Source organism: Gadus chalcogrammus, chromosome 20 (assembly GCF_026213295.1).
Source record: "Gadus chalcogrammus isolate NIFS_2021 chromosome 20, NIFS_Gcha_1.0, whole genome shotgun sequence".
NCBI classification, from domain to species: domain Eukaryota; kingdom Metazoa; phylum Chordata; class Actinopteri; order Gadiformes; family Gadidae; genus Gadus; species Gadus chalcogrammus.
In genome coordinates, this window is record NC_079431.1 from 7,613,295 (window position 1) to 7,636,258 (window position 22,964).

At 45.3% G+C, this 22,964-nt stretch overlaps 1 protein-coding gene across 1 annotated transcript in view; it reads right to left on the minus strand.

Annotated features, from left to right (window-relative positions):
- The window catches only part of asic4a (acid-sensing (proton-gated) ion channel family member 4a), a 67,558-nt gene that overhangs the window by 3,756 nt on the left and 40,838 nt on the right, over window positions 1-22,964 (minus strand). Inside the window, exons 3-6 of the mRNA XM_056580371.1 lie at window positions 3,781-3,925; window positions 3,170-3,297; window positions 2,188-2,341; window positions 842-895 (exon numbers count right to left, since the gene is read on the minus strand). Of these exons, the coding sequence (XP_056436346.1) occupies window positions 842-895; window positions 2,188-2,341; window positions 3,170-3,297; window positions 3,781-3,925 (481 nt within the window). The remainder of the gene's footprint in view (window positions 1-841; window positions 896-2,187; window positions 2,342-3,169; window positions 3,298-3,780; window positions 3,926-22,964) is intronic.

Consider the following 22,964-nt stretch of genomic DNA (forward strand, 5'->3'; position numbering starts at 1 on the left):
TGTTTTAATAATGCTTTTAAACGTGAAATATTTGCATGCAAACGCAGAAGCGTCTATTCTTGGTCTGCCATTTAATGAAATGCCCCCTACAACATTACAATACAACTTATACGCGAGTACATTTATTGGAAACCGGGCGGAATGGAGGAAATACATATTTTCATGAATACGCGTGCCTTTATTGTACAATATATATCCAAGATCTCATTCTCACGCACGTTAAACACTGACCCTATTCACAGCGGAAGGCTTTAATTAAATTTCAGGCTTATTTGGCCAGGAGATCATAATAGTTCTCGTTCATCTCCCATTGCCCTAATAAACCATCTCTTTTACCATCGCTGTAAGACCTGTGAAATCAGGGCACCTTTGCGCAGCCATAATAGCTGTTGTGATTGAGGAGCAAGGTGAGAGCCAAGGTCGGCCGGCCTGGTGGAGGGACTACACATGAGCATCCATGAAGAGCAGGGCGTGCATGTAGATGGGTGGCAATGGCGCCTCAGTTTGTTAATAAACTGTGCGCAGCGAGGGGGACGCCCACACATCAAGGCTCTAAATTGTCACACGCATAATGGAAGGAAAGTCGTTTCTAACTTTCCATCAAGGCTACCTCTAGGTACTCATATCAGAGAGAGAGAGAGAGAGAGAGAGAGAGAGACACACACAAAGAGAGCGAGAGAGAGAGAGAGAGAGAGAGAGAGAGAGAGAGAGAGAGAGAGAGAGAGAGGGGGGTAGTGGGAGGAAACACATTTCCTGATCATAGTTACTGATTGTGATTCCATTTCCCCTTTGGGGTGTCTATTGTAATGAGAAAAATAAATGAAAGGAGACAGTTTCTTACCCAGTGCTTTGTCAACACACTTGATTTTACTGGGCGGGCAGATATCTGCAGTTCCTGGAGAACGCGACAAGAAATGAGTCTGATCAATCAGAGACAATATCATCAGTGTGCCGTGTCCACTGCTTTGAGGAACACAGACAGTAGCACTGTGCACAGCTTATCATTCATCTACCAATGAAGGCAGACATGGTGGGAAAAAAAAAAAGTGTTTTATCCAATATGCCAGGGCCATCTATGGATATCCAGCCCCAATAGATTTGAGAAAGGGAGTGATCCACCCCTAAGGAATAAGTCCTTAAGAGACGATCAATGATTCACTTTCTCACAGGCTCAACAAAGCACCCCGGCCGCTAATAAAAAGGTATTAATCGAGCAGCTCAATTAATTGACAGTAAGGTGTTCATAAAGTTAATGATTTGTGGAAGTAAAACTGTGTTGTAAGAGATTAGTAGCAACATAATCTGTAATACATTTTAATAAATGATGTTTTGATTATGTTTATTTGATATAACCATGATAAGGCTTGTTAAGGTTACCCTCTTTGCCAAGAGGGTCCTGGCCAAGATAATAACGGAAGGCTACATTAGAAGTATACAGTATACAGGAATAGAGAGGCTTCGCTCTGGCCATGGAATTAGGTGTTGAGGAAATATTGTGTATGTCTGGGGATTGTTAAAGAGTAACTACACATGTAAATAATATTTTGAGTTTACTGCCATCTAGAGATCGGAATAAGTATGAAACATATTATGTTTCATACTTATTGATGTAGGCATCTATGAAAAAAATCATTGATATATACATTAATCAACCTAAAATAAGTCTAAATCTCTCAAAGTATTGTTAGTTATAGAAAGAGTAACATTTTGATACATGAAAATATGATGATATATATCCAAAAATAATTATAATAATTATGTTTTTATTTATGTACCCACAAATATTTACATTTGGTTTATCATAAAACAGATTCCACAAAACTTTGACTTCAATTGAGCCAATGCCCCACCCTTTAAAACGCAAAACACACCTAGCTGACGCTTAGCCCCGCACTATTTTCTAACAGATAAATCCAACTTATAACACTGTTCCCTTTGATTAAGGTCCTTGTAATAAGTCCCTATCCCATAATGCGGCTCTAATTTTGCAGGCACGAGACAGTCGTGACTAATAGCCCTAATCGCTCCAATTGTGTCATCATTTCTCCCCACAGCGACGGCGCCGCTCGCTGAACTGACCGTCGTACGGTTTTTCGCAATTACAGCGAGACTAGGTCAAGGCGGTTGGTGGGGGACGCGGGTATGTGTGGAGTCAGCTGTAGCATGCGGTTGCCTGGGCGACCGTACCTGGCATGTGCACCATCCGGCAGTTGCACTCCCGCACCACCTCGCGGGTCTCGCAGTGCAGCCGGCAGGCGCTGACGCTGTACTTGTCGTATCCCGGGATCATCTGCTCGCTGGTGGAGCGGCAGTTCCCCCAGGGCTGGGGCAGGTAGGTCAGCTGCAGCACAGAGAGTGATCACAGAGGCCCAGGGTTAGCCTAGCCTGGGGCCTGAGGGGGCTACTGCTGGGGCCTGAGGGGGCTACTGCTGGGGCCTGAGGGGGCTACTGCTGGGGCCTGAGGGGGCTAGTGCTGGGGCCTGAGGGGGCTACTGCTGGGGCCTGCGGGGGCTACTGCTTGGGCCGGAGGGGGCTACTGCTGGGGCCTGAGGGGGCTACTGCTGGGGCCTGAGGGGGCTACTGCTGGGGCCAGAGGGGGCTACTGCTGGGGCCTGAGGGGGCTACTGCTGGGGCCTGAGGGGGCTACTGCTGGGGCCAGAGGGGGCTACTGCTGGGGCCTGAGGGGGCTACTGCTGGGGCCTGAGGGGGCTACTGCTGGGGCCTGAGGGGGCTACTGCTGGGGCCTGAGGGGGCTACTGCTGGGGCCTGAGGGGGCTACTGCTGGGGCCTGAGGGGGCTAGTGCTGGGGCCAGAGGGGGCTACTGCTGGGGCCTGAGGGGGCTAGTGCTGGGGCTCGGGGAGGCTGGTGTTCGGTCCGGGGATGCGGGGGGGCGGGGAGATGAACTCTTTGATTAAGTGTTTATGTTGTTTGCAAGTTCCTTATGCACTCTTGAGGCATAATTCAAGTGCACATCCAATCTCTTGATTGTTGATTGTTATAATAATGAATAAATGTAAGCTATTAGCCCATGAGAGGCAGTAGTTGATGAGTGGGTTGAGAGACACAGGGCTAGGAGGGGAAGGGGGGTAGATAAGAAGCACGGTACGGAGGGAGAGACATAGGGCTAGGAGAGGAAAGGAGGAAAGATGATGTCCATGTTGTTCGTACCCTCTGCTCCTGACAGGAAACAAAGGTCTGGAATCCCGGTGAGACCCCGAAACCCAGCTGGTGGATGTATGGAGGCTCGTCCTGACTGTGGATCTGAACACGGATGCCGGCCTCCAGGGATGTCTCGTCTTGGGCGGAAGAGGAGAAGGACGAGACAGGACCAGTGTACAGGGAGTTAACAAAGGAGGGTGAAAAGAAAAGGAGGTGTGTGTGTTAGTGTGTGTGTGTGTGTGTCACGGGGAGAACAAACATATCTCAGCCGCATTTTGTTAACCGACATCTCCGAGGTGGCTTGAAGTTAATTGCAAACAATGTCTTAGTCATGTTTGAGGAGCACTACAGCCAAGAGATGGGTAACCGGTGCATCACTACCGTAGGAAAACCGACGATAAGGTAATTTGCTCAAGAACGGATTTGGAAAAACAACAACTTCAATCGGCCGAGAAAAACAAGCGGATTTCCTACTAGAGATCATAGGCCCCTTATCAAAAATGCATCACGTAGTAACTCCGCGGGAAATGGCAGGGCCCTGGTTCACAGATGCAGTGCCTGCTGTGTGCGCCGCGATGGGATAGTGTTGGGGGGGGGGGAAATACATTTCGGAGGCTTACTTGTCTCTCTCCAGATGGGCAGGTACTCATCCTGTTGGATATCCAGCATAACCTCCAGCCCGTTGCCCATGCCGCCCTGTTTGGTTTTCCGGGACGTGTTCTTGTTTCCGTTGAAGGTGTAGCACTTCCCGTATCTAGTGTACACCTAGACGAGAAGAGACTTCCATCAGGGACACCATACAAATAAGGATGAAAAAAACGTCCAATCCTGGTTTGGGGTAGATTTTTTAAATTCAACAAGCAACACATTATGGAGCCATGGAGGGGAACAAGTTGAAAAAAGAGAAGGGCTTGACATTTTTACATTTACATTTACATTTTAGGGCATTTAGCAGACGCTTTTATCCAATGCGACTTACAAGGGTTTATACACAAATTTACACATTCACACACCCACGGCGGAGTCAACCATGCAAGGCGACAGCCAGCTCGCGAGGAGCAGTTAGGGTTAGGAGTCTTACTCGGGGGCACCTCGACATCAGCTAGGAGGAGCCAGGGATCGAACTATCAACCCTCAGGTTATAAGTCAACCCGCTGGGCCGACCCATTTGAGAAGGTTCCTGGGCTGAGGAGCCTGGTTGGAAGGAAAGGGCATGGCCAGTGGGTAAGCTAAGGAGCCAGGTTATTTATACACAATAAATATGCTCCCATGAATGGGAGCATATTAATCAGCAAGAAAATGGAGCCATGAATAATAGGAGTTTATACATGGGACCGCAGTGTGCCATTATATAATCGACCGCCTTTTCATGGAAAATGCTAAATAGTGTAGAAGATTATTTCGTCTTCCGCAACAAAGAAAAGAAAAGGCAATTGATGGCAGTTGTGGAGCTGGTGGAGGTGGTGGTGGTGGGGACGTCTCTTTTGTAAATGAGTTATCACATAGAAGCTATCAGAGCCTAAGTCACTCAGGGAGATAAATAGTCACTTTGTTTACACCCCTCGTCTTTAGCAGCTGAGAGTGAGCGAGAGAGATGGGTAGGCAGGGAGAGAAAGATAGAGAAAGTTAGAGAGGAGATCCACCATAGTCTACGTCTGACAGATAGAAAGCTAATGGCTCGCTCTAATGAAAGGATTTAAGCGGCAAATAACGCATAGCCATCCATTCACAGTAACAAGACGCCGGCATATGCACACGCACAAGAAATATGACGGCGAAATAACAATGGAGTTGAGCAGTTTATCAGGGGTATTATTAAAGTGACGCCTCTGCGGTCGTCCGGAGTCCTTTTTGTATGATAGCAATTTTCTCTGTTCTGACTTTGATATCGACTTGACCAACCCCCCGCCCCCTCCCTCTGTTCAATGAGAGCTGTGATGTTTAAATAAGAGACCCTTGTGGAAAAACACAAGTGCTCATTTTGTGGACCACAGGGTGTGCTCTAATCACGCATCGGTTGTAGAACAAATCAAAGACACAGTCGCAGCTGTACAGCTGAGCAGGCAGCCGTTGTCTACTTGCAGATTCCTGTGACTGTAATTAGGACCAGAGATGTTTTCCAAAGGTTTTGAGCTCGCAAACACAGACTGCATTTCCGTAAGGCTAAACACATACATTTTGACTTCTAACCTCTGAAATTGGGTTGTGCGTTTTTGCATGGGTGCACATCAGCACATCATAATATTTAGTATGACATATGTTTGGTATAATACCCTGAGGCCATTTAATAATCACATACATGATGTTGATAGTCCCAACATCATAGTCGTCCCTTGAAAGCCGTAAGCAAGTGGTTTCACAGCTGGGATTCCTAATAAATAAATGGCAATGCTAATGGTCTGTGGGTATTTAAAGTGCGTACAGAGCTCAAGTTTTACGGTTGGATTAACTGTGACGGACACGTGTTATTAGTCTGACTGGGTTTTTATCTGTCTCTGACTGGCGCGCTCCCGTTGAGAAGGTAAGCTGCGCCCAGTGTTGATTCCCCAGCCACCTTCCTTCATAGACACAACTAAGCCTCCGCACACACACACACACACACACACACACACACACACACACACACACACACACACACACACACACACACACACACACACACACACACACACACACACACACACACACACTATCTGATTCAGGTTTAAAGAAGGATTCAACCATGGAAAGCGCTCAAAATCAAACCCCAGCAGAATGCAGACGATTCCTGCATCGAAAAAAAAAACCTCAGGGCTGAGGAGGGGGTCGGCAGAACACGCACAAATGATGTCTCCAGAGACCCGGGGGCCAAAGTTTTCCCATCCTCTCGCCCAGGAAATGGCTGTTGGCAGAGCTTCCTGCTTGATTCATTTCACAGCATCTGAGCCTGGCTCTTACACTTTGTTTCTCACACTCACTTTCTTTCTTAAGAGGCTGCATCTGCAACATGATCGATGGGAGTATTTTTCTCTTGTTAGGTCCCGCACCAAATTTAGCGAATGTAACAGGGCAGACTCTAGCAATCTCAAAACCGGGACGGCTCCGCCCTGGCTTCTGAAACAGAGGAGCACCAGAGACTGCAGAGACTGTTACAAAGTAAATGAAAAGCCACCCTGTTACCTCCTCCCGAGTAACCTGAGAAAGAACTAATTAACGTTGCTATTAATAGGGGCCCATTCAGCTTCAGCATTCAGCATGGCTTAGGGATGTGGAAATATTGTTCTTCTGTATAACTGCATTTTCTGTAGGAATATATGTACATTTCACACCTGCGCAAGCTCAAACATACAGGAAGAGAAATGGTGTATCAGGTAATCATGTGTTGGCACACAATTCACCATGAAGGGATCCCCAGCAGTGGAAGAGTACTTTGGAAAGGTGCCTAACTACATGTAATTTGCATATATTGCGGCTATTATAACTTAATTAGCTTAATGTCAGACCATTAAGGGTATTTTGGCAGGGTTTGGTCTTCCAAAGAGCCCTGTCTCCACCCGTTCTTTGTCTCAATTTGAGATACATTAAGAGACCTACCACTTGGCACATAATTCATAAGACCCAGTGGGAGACACCCCTAAACACCCTCTTTATGACAGTCATCTGCCATTTCCCCGGTGCTTGTTGCCTTTTAAATAACCTGAGAGAATCACTCCAGCGCTCCAGTGGAGGGCATCCATTTCCACAGAAGAGGCAGTGTGTCATAGGGGCTACCTCTGGGTAACATGATGGGAGTAGGATTTGAATTAATTTGCGCGGGGGTTGGGTTGAGCACACCGGAGTGTTGATTGGCATGTGAGAACCATTAAGCAGGGGCTCACGCAGGTTTAAGGTTGAGGCAGGATGTTCCTCGATTTAATGGCTTCATTACAGCCCTGGGACCCGGAGGCTCCGGAAGGCGCCGTGCCACCAACTGATTGATTGAGGTTTTTTGCATACAGAGTCCTCCCAAACTTTAACCTTCGGGGAGGCCATGTTGCACTTGACTCGTCACACCGGCCCGGGCCCAGGGGTCAGGGATAATGCAACGTGTTAGATATAGGATGCTTCATTTCATCTTGAGCGGGGAAATGGGGGGAAAAGTCTTTCAGCAGCCGGCGGGGTTAAATCTGGCCTGGCGACCTTCCTGATCACGTGACCTCCCGTTCTGTTACGCTACACGGATCAGTCTGAGCCTCTAGCCCAATCGATTGCCATGGGCGGGACTCTGGCCTTGACAGACAACCTTGTTCAGCCAATCGGTATTACTGAACATGCCGTCATGCCATCCCGGTGCGCTGTTCAGAATGGCAAACAACACTTGTCTGTTGAGAAACTCCACTAGAGCAGATCGTTCAATATGGCTGTGTTTACCCTGATGCGGGCGACCAGAGGCCCAGACGGATCCGTGTAGCGAAACACAATGTGATGTCAGGAGATCAGGATGGTCTCCAGGCTAGATAAAGTCCACATCTCCCAAAAAGGACACGTTACACAATGACACAAAGCACATATAACCCTGAATACTTTTGCAGACTGCAAGGCCGTCGAAACGTCATTTCTATTACCTATTCGGAGCATCCAAAACATTCCCGCTGGATGGGGCGAGACAGGGATGATGTGTGAACACTAGATGTCTCCGGAGATAAGACGGAGGCGCAACTGATGGCACTTCATGTCTAAACGGCCCTAACGGTGCACCGGCGACACTTGAGCTAAACTATTCACAAATAATCCTCAATCAAAGGGGAGGTCGCGCCGAGCGTCCCGTCGGAGGCGTCCTGAAGTGGATATCATTTGTCATGGCTTACAGCTCCAAGATCACAACACTTTGTAGTGAGGGAATATCCCCGGCGCTCGGTCTGAGAGAAACAGAAGCAGCCCCGCCAACGCCACCACCGCCAAAGCCACCACTCCCCACCGCCACCACCGCCTCCGCTTCTTTCGGCGCATTGAAAGCACAGGAGTATGTCTAAACGGGGGGGGGGGGGGGGGGGGGTTATCAGAGCCGATTGGAATTCAGGCTGCATGGAAGTTCTGCAACGGTGGCCTTGGTCTCACAGCAGGGACACATTCCAGGGGAAACAGGGAATGTCTTTTAGAAAAATGTCTGCGCATCAATTTTCCAACTGCACCGTACAGCCCAGTGGTCACATCGTTGAGAAAGTTTGTTTGTTTTCTTATTCATTTCATGGTGGTTACGTCGCACTGAAATCTAGGCTGAAAACGTTTCCTACTCTAAAGAAAATAAATCATAAAGCCGGTGTAATAAATTCACCCTGGTTTATTCCCGCCTATAGCGTATGGAAATGCCTTAATTTTAGAAGTTGCCTAAGTGGTTATTTCCCTCGTCACACATTAAAATCCAAATTTGAATCGCTGATGGGGGTTTCTACATGAACATCATAATATCAGTAAATAAACTTGGATTGAACTAACAAAAAAAATACTGTTGCACCAGATATAAATTCATTCAAATAGTCCTTGTAACCAGCTATCAGCATGAAAACATGATCAAGGTCCCTTTTTCTGATACCTGTAGAACCCACAGGACGAAGGAGAAATCTCTCATGCCGAATGAAGACAACCACAAAACCAGTGTAGGACTTCTCTTTGGTTTTTTCAACAAAATATGTCATGTTGCTACTAGTTAATCAACCAATTTTAATGAGACATCCAATTCCTTCTAAGTAAATGGTGTAAATTAAACTCCAATGGCCTTCGGTGGCACGCAGCCCCTGCATCTCTGTTCTCTTATATTCTATTTATTCCGCTAGTCTTTGCCACCCCCCTCTGAGAACAACAAGGCAGAAAACCAGAGGTATTGTAGGGTTCCACACTACTGTTCCTGTTTTTGTTTTTCATCTCGTCATTCCCCTCCGATGTAACCCACACTCAGCTAATGGAATGGAGAGTGCACTTCCTCAAAAAGAAAAGAAAAAAAAATAAAGAAAATGAAACCCAAAGGTAGAAAATTGAGAGCGACTCCCTCACTCAATCACTCAGACACACATAAAAAAAGTTGTGTGTGTCTACCTCGAACCGTGTACGCCTTGAAAGCTTTCTTGGAAGCACGGACCCAAATAACAGCCATATAAAGAACATAAAAAGATTATTTATATTCCTTCATTCATGCAGAAATATATAATCTGTGAATGACAACAATTATTGCCAAACCGGTGGCCATTTCTGAGCATAATTCAAAAGAGAAAAAAAACGTTAACGCTATAATCTTATCCACAGGCCTTAAAAAAAAACATGCACTCCCATTTAATATGGACATTTCATTCCGTTCTACATCACCCCGAAATAAACCAGTGTCTCTTGATTCTCATGTGTGGTTACACTGACCCCTTTGGACAGCTGACACATCGACATCTTGTTTCAGTCTTAAGGCACTTGCTAGTCACCCTTCGTGACTATTTTTACCCAGTGGAGCCGTCAGGGTCATTTCCCAGACGCCGAAACACGCTGTCGTTGAATCTGGGCTATCGTAGGCCGTCGGGAGCGTCTCGCGGTAGCAAGGGGAGCTACTCCCCTGATGTCACGCGGTGGTGCGCTACAGTGCACGCTGGCTTCCGTGTCTCCTGCTGTTCTGATCATTTATTTTGTTTAGTACACACCAATAGACTCTCGCAGGTATCAGCCCTGGGCGCCGAGCTGCAGCGAACAACCCAGCCTCAGGCATTTGTCTAACTGTCTACTGTGCTCTCCTGCAGCCATTTAGATATTCAGCTTTAATTAAGGTACCTCTGTCATTAACACAGGTGTTAATTTCCTAAGCGCTCCATCCTAGCTGCCGTTTCCTTATCGCGTGAAATTTCTCCCAGCTGAATCCATCCCCCCAGAAAAACACCGGAACACAAACACTGTCACAGTTCCCTGACCCTCCTTTTTTTAGTTAGTATTCATCATAACCGGGACACCTGCTCTGTTGTTGTTGTACTCTCCCTAACTCTCTCTCTCTCTCGCTCTCTCTTGCCCCACACTCGGGGAAATTATATCTCCTGGACGAGAGCCACGCCTGAATGGGGGCGGTGGGGGGAGAAGCTTCCAGAGAGGAGATGCAGGATCAACTATCTCCTGACATGAATCATCAGTGATAAAATATGGGTGTCGCCTCGGGGAGGTATGGGGTAGATACAAACGGGAGATTGCCCCGCCGTGTCGTTTAGTGACAACTTGACGTGAGCCGGGCGCTCGAGTTGGGATTTATGGGTGATTCTGGTTAAAGGCATGCTGTAAGCCTTTACGAGGCTGGGGAATCATTTTCTATCCCATAATAGCAGGGGGGGAACTGTTCTCCACCATGTTGATCTCTGGTGGGCCGTATTGATGTCCTTGGTGTGTATGTCTCATGTCGTGCAACCCTTGTTTCATTCACAAGGTGGTGCAATAAGTGCAACCTTTGGTGCTTCCTGTGATACCCTCAGTCTTAGCGAACTTGGAACAATATTTACCGTATCTATATCCAGCTACTATACCATACACTATACTATAACCAGAGCACACATCGTCTTCAATGCTTCATTAATCTTTAAAGGAAACAAGGCTGCTTAGTGGCCTTTTGGTTTTTTTCCGGGACCGAAAGGAGTTGCTTCGAGTTGGAAAAAAGGATCTTGAGTCCATTAGATTAAGCTGGATCTTAAACTGGAGCCCAGGGGAGTGTGTGTTGACTCTGAGGTTTGGAACACACCAACCTGCATCTAATTAGATTTCTATTCACAGCCCTCCTGAACTGGTCTAGGTAGTGGGTCTGTGGAAATGCCACAACAGAACAAAGGATGGACAAGGGTCCCGACAGGGCGACCGTGACTTTAAGAGTCCATTGATTGATCGACTTTGATGAGGATCCTCTGAATGGGGTGAATGCATCCCCTGCTGTCACCTGCTGTTGGCACATCAAGACCAAAGAGCCCAGCCAGCTCTATAGATACACGGCTGGCTATTAGTGCCACGCTCCGGCGCCAACCAGCCAGATGTTTTAGCACGCAGACGTCAGCGCTGTGGAAGATGAGGGATTCGGGAGACCTACAGGGTGCCTTCCTGGGAAACTCAGAGAAATAACCAAATCCCCCATCGCGAGTTTGAAGGTCGAACACATAGCTCAGGTTTCTCTAAACAAGGTTACTGGAAGTGTTAAACTGCTCATAGCAAAGCTGCCAAACATATATATATAGAGAGAGATATTTCTTTTTCTATTTCTATATATTTCTATTTCATATATATATATATAAAAAAGTAAATACATACATGAATGTATATATATATATATATATATATATATATATATATATGGGCGATTTTCTTTCTCCCATTTTGTGTGAACAGAGTGGCAGTTTTTGATGTAGGAGAAGTGTTAGGGCCCCGGTGGGGATTAGAGACATAGAGGTTTGCCAGTACTGCATACATCCCAATAGAAGTGACAACCCCATTCCCATTACCTCGGCCCTGACTGTCAGCTGGGGAACAGGCTTCTGATAGCACCTCAAAATGTTGGAAGGCTTCCTGTGGTTACGGCCCTGACTGTCAATGTGCATTTGATCTCGGTGAGGTTTACCCACAGTGAGGTTGTTTGTTGTTATTTACGACCTCGAAGCCCCAGTGGGCTGTCTGCGGCTTTGAGCTCTGCAGAGCGGAGGGGAGACGCCGCAGAGGTCACTGCGATCGTTACCATGATGCAGCTGATTATTGAACTCCATTAGTCACTGTCACAGAATCAGGACAGAGACAAGCCGTAAATGGACTCATTCACCGAATGGGATGGAATTTTATTTTTATATATATATATATATAAAATATATAAACATATAAATACATTAGCCTTATGTAGTGAATATAAAAAAAACTGATGGACTGTTAAAGTTGTGATTTTGTGACAAATTGTGATTGTTTTATTAATGCTACTATTAGTAGTAATATAGGTAGTTTAATACCCAGAGAAATAATATACATGAGGAATTAAATGGGGTATATCTGATGGTTAAGTATTGATGAAGCTTGTTTCCATCTACAGCGCAGCAGTAAACAAATCGCGATAGTCAGCTTTAATCTTTCGACTAAACCTTAAAAAAAATGCTTTTTCTGACACACTTTTGCTGGATGCAGATTAAGTTACACGAAATCCATTTGAAAGCTGCTGACCCTTCCAGTCCGCATAGATCCTCATTATAACATGGCTAAATTAAATGCATTACTACCTGGCAATTTCGTTTTCACACCATCGAAATGCTTAGCTCACATGTCCACATGCAAATATAAACTCATACTCATACATATCTATCGTATGATCCGTCCAAGGCAGGGGTCACATGCTAATCACATTTTGTAATCAGTTGCAGTTTGGATGCCCTGTGAGATTTCAGGGGCATAGGGGAGGGCTATTGACGTTGGTGTTTTGATATGGGTGGGGCCCATCAACCAAGGAGATATGGTTTCTGCAAAGCCACAAGGTCATTTCACATGGGAAGAGAAGAGAAACATGCAGGTTTTGCTGTGGTATTTATATGGGAAGGCATTCAAATGCAAATGTGCACACACATACACACACACACACACACACACACACACACACACACACACACACACACACACACACACACACACACACACACACACACACACACACACACACACACACACACACACGATGAGCTGCAGGTGGTAAGCAGCTGCAATGCGTTTCCTATTGCGTTCTGCCACCATAACATGAGTAACTTCCGTAGCATACAGTCCACCGTGTTAAAAATAGCCTGTGATTCCACTAAACAAATGTAAGATAATAGGAGCGACAACTTATGCGACATATCTCGACAGGATACGTAATAGCCTTTGACAGCCATCACAAAGGTAACATGGGTATTATAGCACAGCTGACGCATGAGGTTGAAGCACAGCTTTTCCAAACATGGCAAGTGATTTGCCCAATAACGAACAAACGCATGCACATTATCACTATGCAAGGAGGATAACCAGGACCATACTGAATACCGATTATAAGGGAGGGGTTTGGAGGAATTCACTACGGCCTCGCAAAATTGTGGACAGAGTAAAAAGCCAAGTTGACTGTATCCCCTGGAGAGCTTTAGTATTTTCAGTAGTTTTCCCCCCTCTATACTGGAGGGGCGTGCAGGAGAACGCTCGTGAATGACAGTAAGCATAACAGAGAGAAGCAGGCCTCGCTGTTTGCACCCTGTCTGAGCCTCCCCCCCTTAGCATAATCACATTGGTAGCCATCATAGCCTCGGTGGCAAGTCAAGAGCGCTTTTCCAAAAACGGACGTATGACCGATTTGTGTCCCTGGAGCCTTCAGCTTTTGAAAAGCAATAACAAAATTCCAGAGACATTAAAGGGGCTTGGGAAGAAAAAAAACACTGAGAAGCAATATATGACAGAGGGATTGACAATGGCACATTGAAAGCAAAAAAGTCGGATATTCAACCATTAGCTTTCGCCGACACATTTTTCTTTGTCTGCCGCCTATCAGTGTTTTCACACTGTCTGTGACCATCTAGTCGTCGAGTGACCGGCGTGTGCATTGCAATGAAGTAATCAATGTCAGTGAATTCCCACAGCACCGTTACTTCTACCAGCAAGCCCTCATAAAATGATGGGAAGCCATCAGCTCGATCTAACATCCAAAGGGAATAGCACACGCCAGATATTGAAGTCTGAAAGGTTGTCCCAGTGCTAAGGAAGGCCCCTCACTGGAGGAAGAAGAAAATGGTCGGAGATTACTCGAGCGAGCGTGTCCTCCCTCGGCACAGCGAAGAACACAAGTTTGCACCTTTGGTCTTTCCCGTTCTGAAGGGTCATTTTTAAGCATGGAGAGGGATGAAGCGAAACAAGCGAGGAGAAGCTGGAGGAAGAGGACCATCCATCACTCGCACTCTTCCCACTCTGCCGTGTTGTGGGCTGAAGATAAAGTTGGCCTTATCTTCAATTAACCCCAGCCGGGACATGCTTGAAGACCTACTCTGTGATGCAAAGGTAAACATCTTGTCGCCAAAGGGTAGGGCTTAAATAGGGCAACCACATGCAGCTGAAGATGCTCTCGTCTATTGTGATGGCAGGGTGTGACCCGGCATTTATTGATAATTAAGCTTTTTTGGGGTATGATGACTATATGCTCTGTAAGGTGACCTTGGGTGTTTTGAAAGGCGCCTCTAAATTAAATGTATTATTATTATTATTATTATTATGAGGGTCGGGTTTGGTTCACACAGAAATTCTAGCATACCAACATGTTTTGGTTAAGTCATCTAAGGCTTTATAACATTTCATATATAATTATCTAATAAAAATGTAAAAGAATAAGAAATAGAAATATAACCTCTACGGTTCTGTCAACATTTCGACTGGATACCGTCAATGATTTGTATCTGAAATGGCAAGAATAAATGCCTGTTCTTCCACGAGTGAAGGCACACACTGGTTGTTCACAGAAATAACGCGATATAGCAGAACATGGGCAACATAATAATTGCTTCAAGGGAGGTTTTTTAACTCTGTGTTAAACCTCTAACATTGGCAGATTCAATATAATATAGAATGATTCTGCCGAAATTGGCCGCTGTGTCTTCCAACGGGTCCTGAAAGATTAATAATGAATCAAGATCAACAGAGATAGCCGCACATTGGCAGGAATCTAACGTGAGTGTGGCATAAGAATAACCTATTTTATTCAAAAGTCTCCACCACCACCATCCAACTCACAATGAGCCAATGCAAAACTATGTAATCCACCTATATTCTATCTATCCTAGAGAGACCCTAAAAAACTCATTTTTTATACATTTATAATTCCATTACTATATATACTCAAAAAAGATTAATCTTAGTAGAGACCAAATAGTCTAATACATTAGTTTGTATATATAAGGACATGTTATGTTTTGACTTAACCTACCACTTAACAATAAATTATAAAAAGAATCATGGTACCAGGGACATTTTGTTTCTTCATGGAACATCATAATGGATTTTAATTATGGACTGATGCTTTACCACTGCATGTTCGCTGAGCTAAAGCCTTTCCCTTTTGCTGCTCTCGGGGATTGTTAGTAAACTGCTACAAGACTAAATATTTATCCTCGCAATTTACTCACAGATTATCCATTCTTTATGTACAAATAATTGTCCCTAATTAACCACTTGTTTTCTTACACAATTAGACACACACACAGACACAGACGCACACACACACACACACACACACACACACACACACACACACACACACACGCACACACGCACACACACACACACACACAAACACACACAACCAAACACAGTGCACCCTTTCCCCTATGCAAATAATGAATGTAAATAAAACTTCAACCCCACATATTTTGACTTTGGGTCTCTTCAGTGTCCTGGAGGGTAATACAGAACCACAGCTGACTGTTATCATGGGTCAACAACTTGAGGACCAACCGCAGCCATTTGGCAATTGATACGTTGACTGCTTCAGAGGCATGATGATCTAAGTTTATACAGGTACTTAGTTGTGGAGAAATGTGGAGGAATGAAGGGTATGGAAATAACATAACATCTCATTGCACAACTTTAAGTCTGGGAGACTAAATGTCTTAAACGTTTAATTTGCCTTGATTATCAAAAACCAATCAATAATATTAACACGCAACATTAATTCATCACAGGATCAGGTACTATTATCATCACATAAATCCTTGCCATAATCATAAATTGTTGGAAGGAGTTGAAGTTGGAACACGAGGCTCTTAAGCATGAGCAGTGACCCCAATACACGGGGCTACACAAAAGACCCAAACCCGGGTTGTAAACAGATAAATATAACAGCTTGACCCCACTGAAATCCCCAGCTTAATTAACGTGGGGTCCCTTCTCAGTAATTTGAAGTCTTCTTTATTAGAAATTTTAAAAGTGCCCTCCTCTGGGATTTCCTCAAGTCACAGGGAAATTGTGGTACAATATGTTTTTAATTTCCCAAGAGGTCCGAGTGTGGCAACTATTTAACTGTGGCCCAGCTTGGCTGAATGAAACTAAGGGGTGTGCTTTAAGAAGGGTGTGTGTGGGGGGGGTACATGAACTATCAGCCAATCTGCCTGGCCCCAGCTTAGCCCATGACAAAAAAGCTGTATGATCCCAGGCCTTATTACCCGCCACGACATATACACTGTGGCACTATCCTGAAATCCTGTTACAACACACATCTGCACTTCATTAGCCGACCTGCATTCAGTCACAGCACTCCCGGCTCACTGAAACGGAAAAATAAATAGGTGACAAAAAACCCAGAAATGAAAATATAACCCTGTGAGGTATTTTAACACAGAGGGAGCGGTGTTGTCATAACAACAGCAATTATTCTGAAATGCACGGCATCAAACCTGTCATTTCTGCTGGGGTTCGGTTTCTGTTGGTTGTTTTGTTTGCTTTATTCTCCCTCCACTTAGTTCCATTTGCGGCAATCTTCACCGAGACGTAAACAACAGTGTCTTCTCTGTAGTGTGTTTAAAATTAAGCGGGGGGAGAGGGGGAGATAAGGCAGAGGGGGGAGAGAAGGGATTCTCTCTGTAGTCAACTCACATTGTCAGGCCTCATGGTTCCTGCACTTGAGCGAGACACCTGCCAATCCCTCAGCACACCACTGATTTGGGATCATCATCAGTGATAAATAAACACATAGAAACAACTTTTTGATATCATGACGGATTGAAATTCTTTTGCTTTTTATGCTTTTAGTATTTCACCAAAGAGCTACGTGCGATCGGAAGCAAAGCAACTCTGGAGTGAAGGAAAGTGGTTTTGGGCCAGCTTCTTTTGCCTTTCAAACGTGGACTACAGATGCTGGCTTCTGATCTGCCTCTAATGCACTGCATCCTCCTCAGGTGACATAGATCAATGGATAAGAAGACATGCTAATACCAGCCTATAAACTGGGGCACTCCCTTATCCACAAAGATTTTCACACACTAACTTGAGTGGTCTTCAGGGCAAATTTTCTATTCCTGTCGGAGCCTTGGGGGGATTAGGCACTTGACTCTAAGCCCCCCCTCCCTCCCCCTCCCACCGCTACCTTCTGACTTCCTAGGACGCCAGCATACCCAGGAGTGACACCCAATGGGCGAGCTCTGCATTTGTAAACGTTGAAATGGTTAAATCTTTTGTAGGTCTTGTGAGAAGAACACAAAATAAAAGGAGGAGGCACGGGCTGGTACTTGTTCTGGTGGGGTTTAGAGATGCAAGTAATAAACAAATATTATAATTGAATACACGGTCCAACTCAAAGCCAATTCTTGATTTGAGTGTTTTGTATGCACTCTTTTTTTAGGGGGGGGATAATCTTTCACGATGGTTTCGACAGATCCACTACCTGGGCCAGCTACTAATCGTTGGCAAAGTTACCTACTTTATTAAGCCTCTCAGCAACAATGGATCTTTTAATGACGTTTTAAATTAGATATTCTGGCCAAAACTCGGCCAAAAGACATAATGTAATTTGTAAAATGTCTAGAAATACACAATTCATCACCCTATTTTCACAATTTTCGCTATAATAACATTTTCAAAATAGTTGATCGCAAGTTTTATTACATTTCGTTGACTCGAGTACCAGTTGCCCCCCCTAGTGGCGATCTACAAATGGGCAAATTAAAACAGGCCCGTTAGGACTCAGCTCAAACCTAGCAGTAGAAGAGATGAAGGAAGGCTGTGCTGGGAAACATCAGTCATGTCTCTCAAAGTAGGTTGCTGATGTGCATAAGAAGAGCTGGCGGGGGGATTGCGGGGGAGTGCGTTTTAGTGTGCCTGTGTGTGTGTTTGTGTGGGGGGGGGGGGGGGTTGGGGGTCGTGCGACAGTAAAGCAAAACGCCTGTCGTATATATTCCTAAAGTATGAGCTGCATCATCCAGGAGTGACAGCCACGGTAATTATAATGCTTCATCTTTTCTTTAGTTCCCAAATTTCTTTTTGCACACCTGGGCAGCAGCACCGAATGAAAGGCAACCAACATTTACGGCCCAATTACTGTGCAACAGAGAAGCTATAAATGAGCCAAACCTAAAGTGCAGGGGAGTTCTTCAGCTTAAAATTACAACTTTCGACTGACATGTTGTAATTTGCATCATTACGTGTAGACAATGTTGGCCTCATTTGTTCTCCCACACAAGGGTAATATATGATATTGAAGAATCCATCTACAGCTTTCATACACTACGAAAAAGTCAGGGTCTATAATGATGATACCCACGGGATGGCCTTTTGTTGGAAACTATTTAAACTATTTATGGTTGACCGGAGGCAAAGTCAGACACACACACTCACAAAGTGAGGTCAGAGCAAGAGGTCACGAGAACAATCTGCATATTTTGGACATTTACTCAAACTTTTAATAACTCATGCACTCTTGACTCCATCCCGCATGTTTTTTCGTATCCTGCTGTGTTAGATTGTAAATAAATAGCAGCCTTGCTCCCTCCCTCCCCAGTATTTTTGTACGTTGTTTCAATAATCCTGGCAACATTTGTCTGCCCTTCAGCCCAACATTAATCACCGTCATGGAACACGCTTGACTTTAATCCACTTCAGCTTGTGCGTCAGAGATATTACTAGCACTCCGAGGTTTTTCCAGTCGACAAACTTCCGTTTAGACCTCAAACCGTCCCGTGTGTTATTTTTCCTACCAAACGGGTATCAGACTAGTCACATGACTGGCGGTAAATAATCCCCACACCCCTCAATCCTTGAACTGTGTCGCAAAACCCCAGAGTTATGACTCAACTGACACACTAAGAGAGGTCGGGATTGGAGATTGTCACAGACTAGAGTGTTGGCGTGTAATTGAATTGGAAAGTACAAAGCCACTGAGAGATCACACTCTGAAATTCCTGAAGCTGGCACATTTGGAAGCAAGTCACGACCCCCGGTAGCCATAAGTGCCATCCAAGTCAAATCCCTTGCTTGCATGTGTCTCTCCGTCAGAGGGGAATCCAAATTCCCCCATCAGTTGCGTGTTGGCGGGCGGCTCGATCCCCGACTGATCACACATTTCCACATACGTTTAGGGATTAGAGAAGGAAGGTTTGTACGATGGCCTTGCCAGAATCCAGGATCCAGCATTTTTTTTGATACAGCAATTTATACTAATTTCAAGGATGGCACTGCAGCAATTTTCTGGATCAATGGTACGTCATAGCTCACTTGGTCAGTAGCCCTCTTATCGCACAAAAGCCCTCCACGACCGGGTGCTACATTACGAGCCCACTTTGGGAAGGGACAGGGGTTCATATTTCACCGTCTGTGGTCCCTGGATGTCTGTCCATAAAACAAACACCATGTTTTTGTTGATGAATATTGACGTTATTGTATTTGAGGACACGTTGTGGAGCAAACATTCCTTATTTTTTAAAGCCAACTCTGATTTGGTAAATGTGCTCCTCTGATGCGCTCCTTCGACAGTAGTCAGAGCAACAGAATGAACACAGATCTAGACAATTTCACTGACCAAAAAAGCCATCTCGTGCTAAAATGGGAAAGCCAAAGCACTTCAAACATAGGCTAATACAGCTTTTGTGTAACCATTGCATAAGCTCAGGGCAACAATAGTGGAACTGCACTGGCTTCAGAAAAGATACTACGTTAGACATCCCCCGGCCATCCTCTTGATTTAGAATTATGTAAAAATATACCGTTCCATTTTTGGGAACTCGTTCCTATATTTTTTTATTGCTATCCAATAACCATGAAACTAAGCTTGGGACACAATGTATTGAGTTTGGCCTGAGACGTGGACACTGTTATTGAAAATAAATATCCTCAAATAATTAGTGTAGAATGGCTGAAGGGTGGCACATTCCTGCACATTATCTCCCGCCAACTTCTCCTTTGAACATTAAGAACTCCAATGTTGCAATGAAATCAAAAGTGATTCAATCTATCTGAGGAACTCAGAAAAGGAAAAGGAGGCAGCAGCACACCAAATGGACAAAGCCGTTCTCAGCCAGTTTTCTTTGTTCGTACTATTGGTAATTCTACCAGTGTCTTTTCAGGTAAAGAACCGACACACACACACACACACACACGCACACGCACACAAAAACACAAACGCACACACACAGACACACATAAGCACACCCATAAGCAACAATTTTGTAAAATAAACACATTGCAACGCTTTCCATTCCCAGGAATGTCCCGACAGCCTGCCCATTTGCTAGGCCATAGCATGGCCATAGCTATTTGTTCCTATGTTTCAATTACCAGGTACAGCGGTGCGAGGCAACAAAGGGTTAAAAAGCAATTTCCCACATCATGACAACTGTACAAATGTACGGTGGCAAAATGTTGGAGGGGAAGGAAGAGGCGCCGGGGGGGAGGGCTGTGTCGGGCGGGCGGGGGGCAGATAAGGGGGTGAAAGAAGCCATGGTGGCAGCAGAGGACTGGAGAGGTTAATCCTGGTGTTTAATCTGCAGAGGTATGGGAAGGCAAGGGAAAGAGGGAGGCGGGAGTGTGCATGGGGTATGGGATGGGGGGGGGGGGCTTATCTTCGACTCCTGCTGCTGTCGCGCTCTCCTTCAGCATCCAGCCTCCCTGACTGACGCTGTGGGATCACTCAGTGGCGGGGTAAGGGAAGGGTTGGGTTGGTGGGTGGGGGGGTGTAGATGGTTGGGTGGAGGCAGCGGGGGGGGGGGGGGGGGGGGGGGGGAGGGAGGCAAGCCAGCTGCACGACTGCCAACTCGACCTCCAGCGATGGAGGGTCCACGATTCCAAAGGGTGCTGCCATGTTTCTGAGTCCCTCCCTCTATGCCAACTAATTCCACTCATTAGTCGCGCCTCTGGGATGTGCTAATTAGCTAATCCAGATTGTGGACTCAAAAACTGTGAGTGCACCAAAGATTAAAAAATAAACACTTTTTTGGAATTGCCATCGTTGCCAACTGCCCCCCCCCCCCCCCCACCCCCCACCCCCAGCTCCCCATGCCGGCCCCATCTGCACAAACCGCAGTAGCGGCCATTTTCTATATCTACTGTCCTAAACCTAAACCCTTGGCTGCAGAATATACCAGATAGGTGTTATCCCAATGTGAGGGACCGTGATGGGTTTTTAGTATCGTCTCACTCAAAAATAACTTCAAAAACATATCAACAGCAGAGCAAAAAAACTAAAAGACCTTGATGGATGGGAGATCAAAATAACAAGTCAACCTTCCCGCTACAACAATGCCTTGGCCACCACACACACGTTGTGGAACATTGCATTGCTCTGTAGCCAGACTGAAAAATATAATTCCCATATGAGGCTTTATTGCTCAGACCTGCTAGAGGAGCTGTGCACATCGTTATCTCTTATGTTTGCGTACGAGCAAGAACAATAGAGAGACAGAGAGCGAGAGAGAGAGAGAGAGAGAGAGAGAGAGAGAGAGAGAGAGAGAGGAAAAGACAGAGACAGAGAGAGAGAGAGACAGACAAATAGAGAGAGAGAGAGAGAGAGAGAGAGAGAGAGAGAGAGAGAGAGAGAGCGAGAGCGAGAGCGAGAGCGAGAGAGAGAGCGAGAGAGAGAGAGAGCATAGAGGGCCGCTGAGGCTTGGCGGTTATATTATAGAGCTGCTTTACTGATCTGGGAGAAAACAAACAGCCTTTGCAAAGCGCCCAGCTGTCCACTGGCCCGAGGCAGAGGGCCGAGGGAGGGAAAGGGAAAGAAGAATCATCACATGAACACGATGCACAGCAAACGTCCTCTATTTGGATACATAGATTTGATATTCATCAAGAAGGTATGGTCCCACTATTTTGTTTAACTGGGGGGGGGGGGGGAATTATGCACAAGGGGAGCTCAGAACTGGGGAGGAGGCAGCATCCTCAGCCCATTTGTCCCTAACCAGCTTACAAACCGATAGGCCCCTTCCAAAGGCCATGGTAATCCAGCGGACTCAAGGAGCTTGGACTGCGTTTCCTAACGCCTCCCTCTCTAGATTTCAGCGTACGAAAGGTCGCCCAGCGGTCAGCCTCGCAATCAAAAAAAGCTAAAGCGTTGCCTGTCTGAGGGAGAGTTTCTAGTTAAGTTGCTTGATATATCCGACGGCGGTGTTCGTGGATTAACGTGCTGCTCTACAACTGATCAGTGTACGCCAACAATGGGCACACACAGTTCTCAGTTAGGTTCTCAAACTTATCGTGCTGCTTCTAATCTTTCTCAAGAGACTGTAAACCCCGAAGCTTGCATATCTCCACCTCTTCAAAAGCTAGTGTGCCTAAAACTAAGTAGTAAGCATCCCAACAGTTTCTTACGTTGGACCTTTATGCAGTTAGTACTCCCAGTGTTTTTGTTTGGTGTTGGGTGTTTTGTACGTTATCGAAAACGTATTATCAATGACACACACAGTTGTTTGAAAATGAGTTTGAAAATGACCTCAAGCCTAATAGAAAAATGGTGCATTAGTTGTACCTTCTTACTGCTATAAGAAGACCCCTAGCGGCTGATTGCTTCCTGTCATTGGGGAGCAGCTATACCAAGCATCTGTTTAACATTTATTCTAGAGGCATATATCATTTATATACAAATATATACCACCCATCAGTAAATATTCCACAATGATATGCACATTGAACCCAATGCCAAACATTGACATTTTTGCATTGGGACAAAAGTGAATTTACATAAAATGTTGACAAATATACCGTTGTTGTAAAGCATTACCTCGAAGCACAAAGTCAGACAATTAAATTGGGTTCACAATAAATTGCCACATTTCTTATTTTTTTATATAAATGAATGAATGACAAGGAATGCAATTCCTTTAATTTA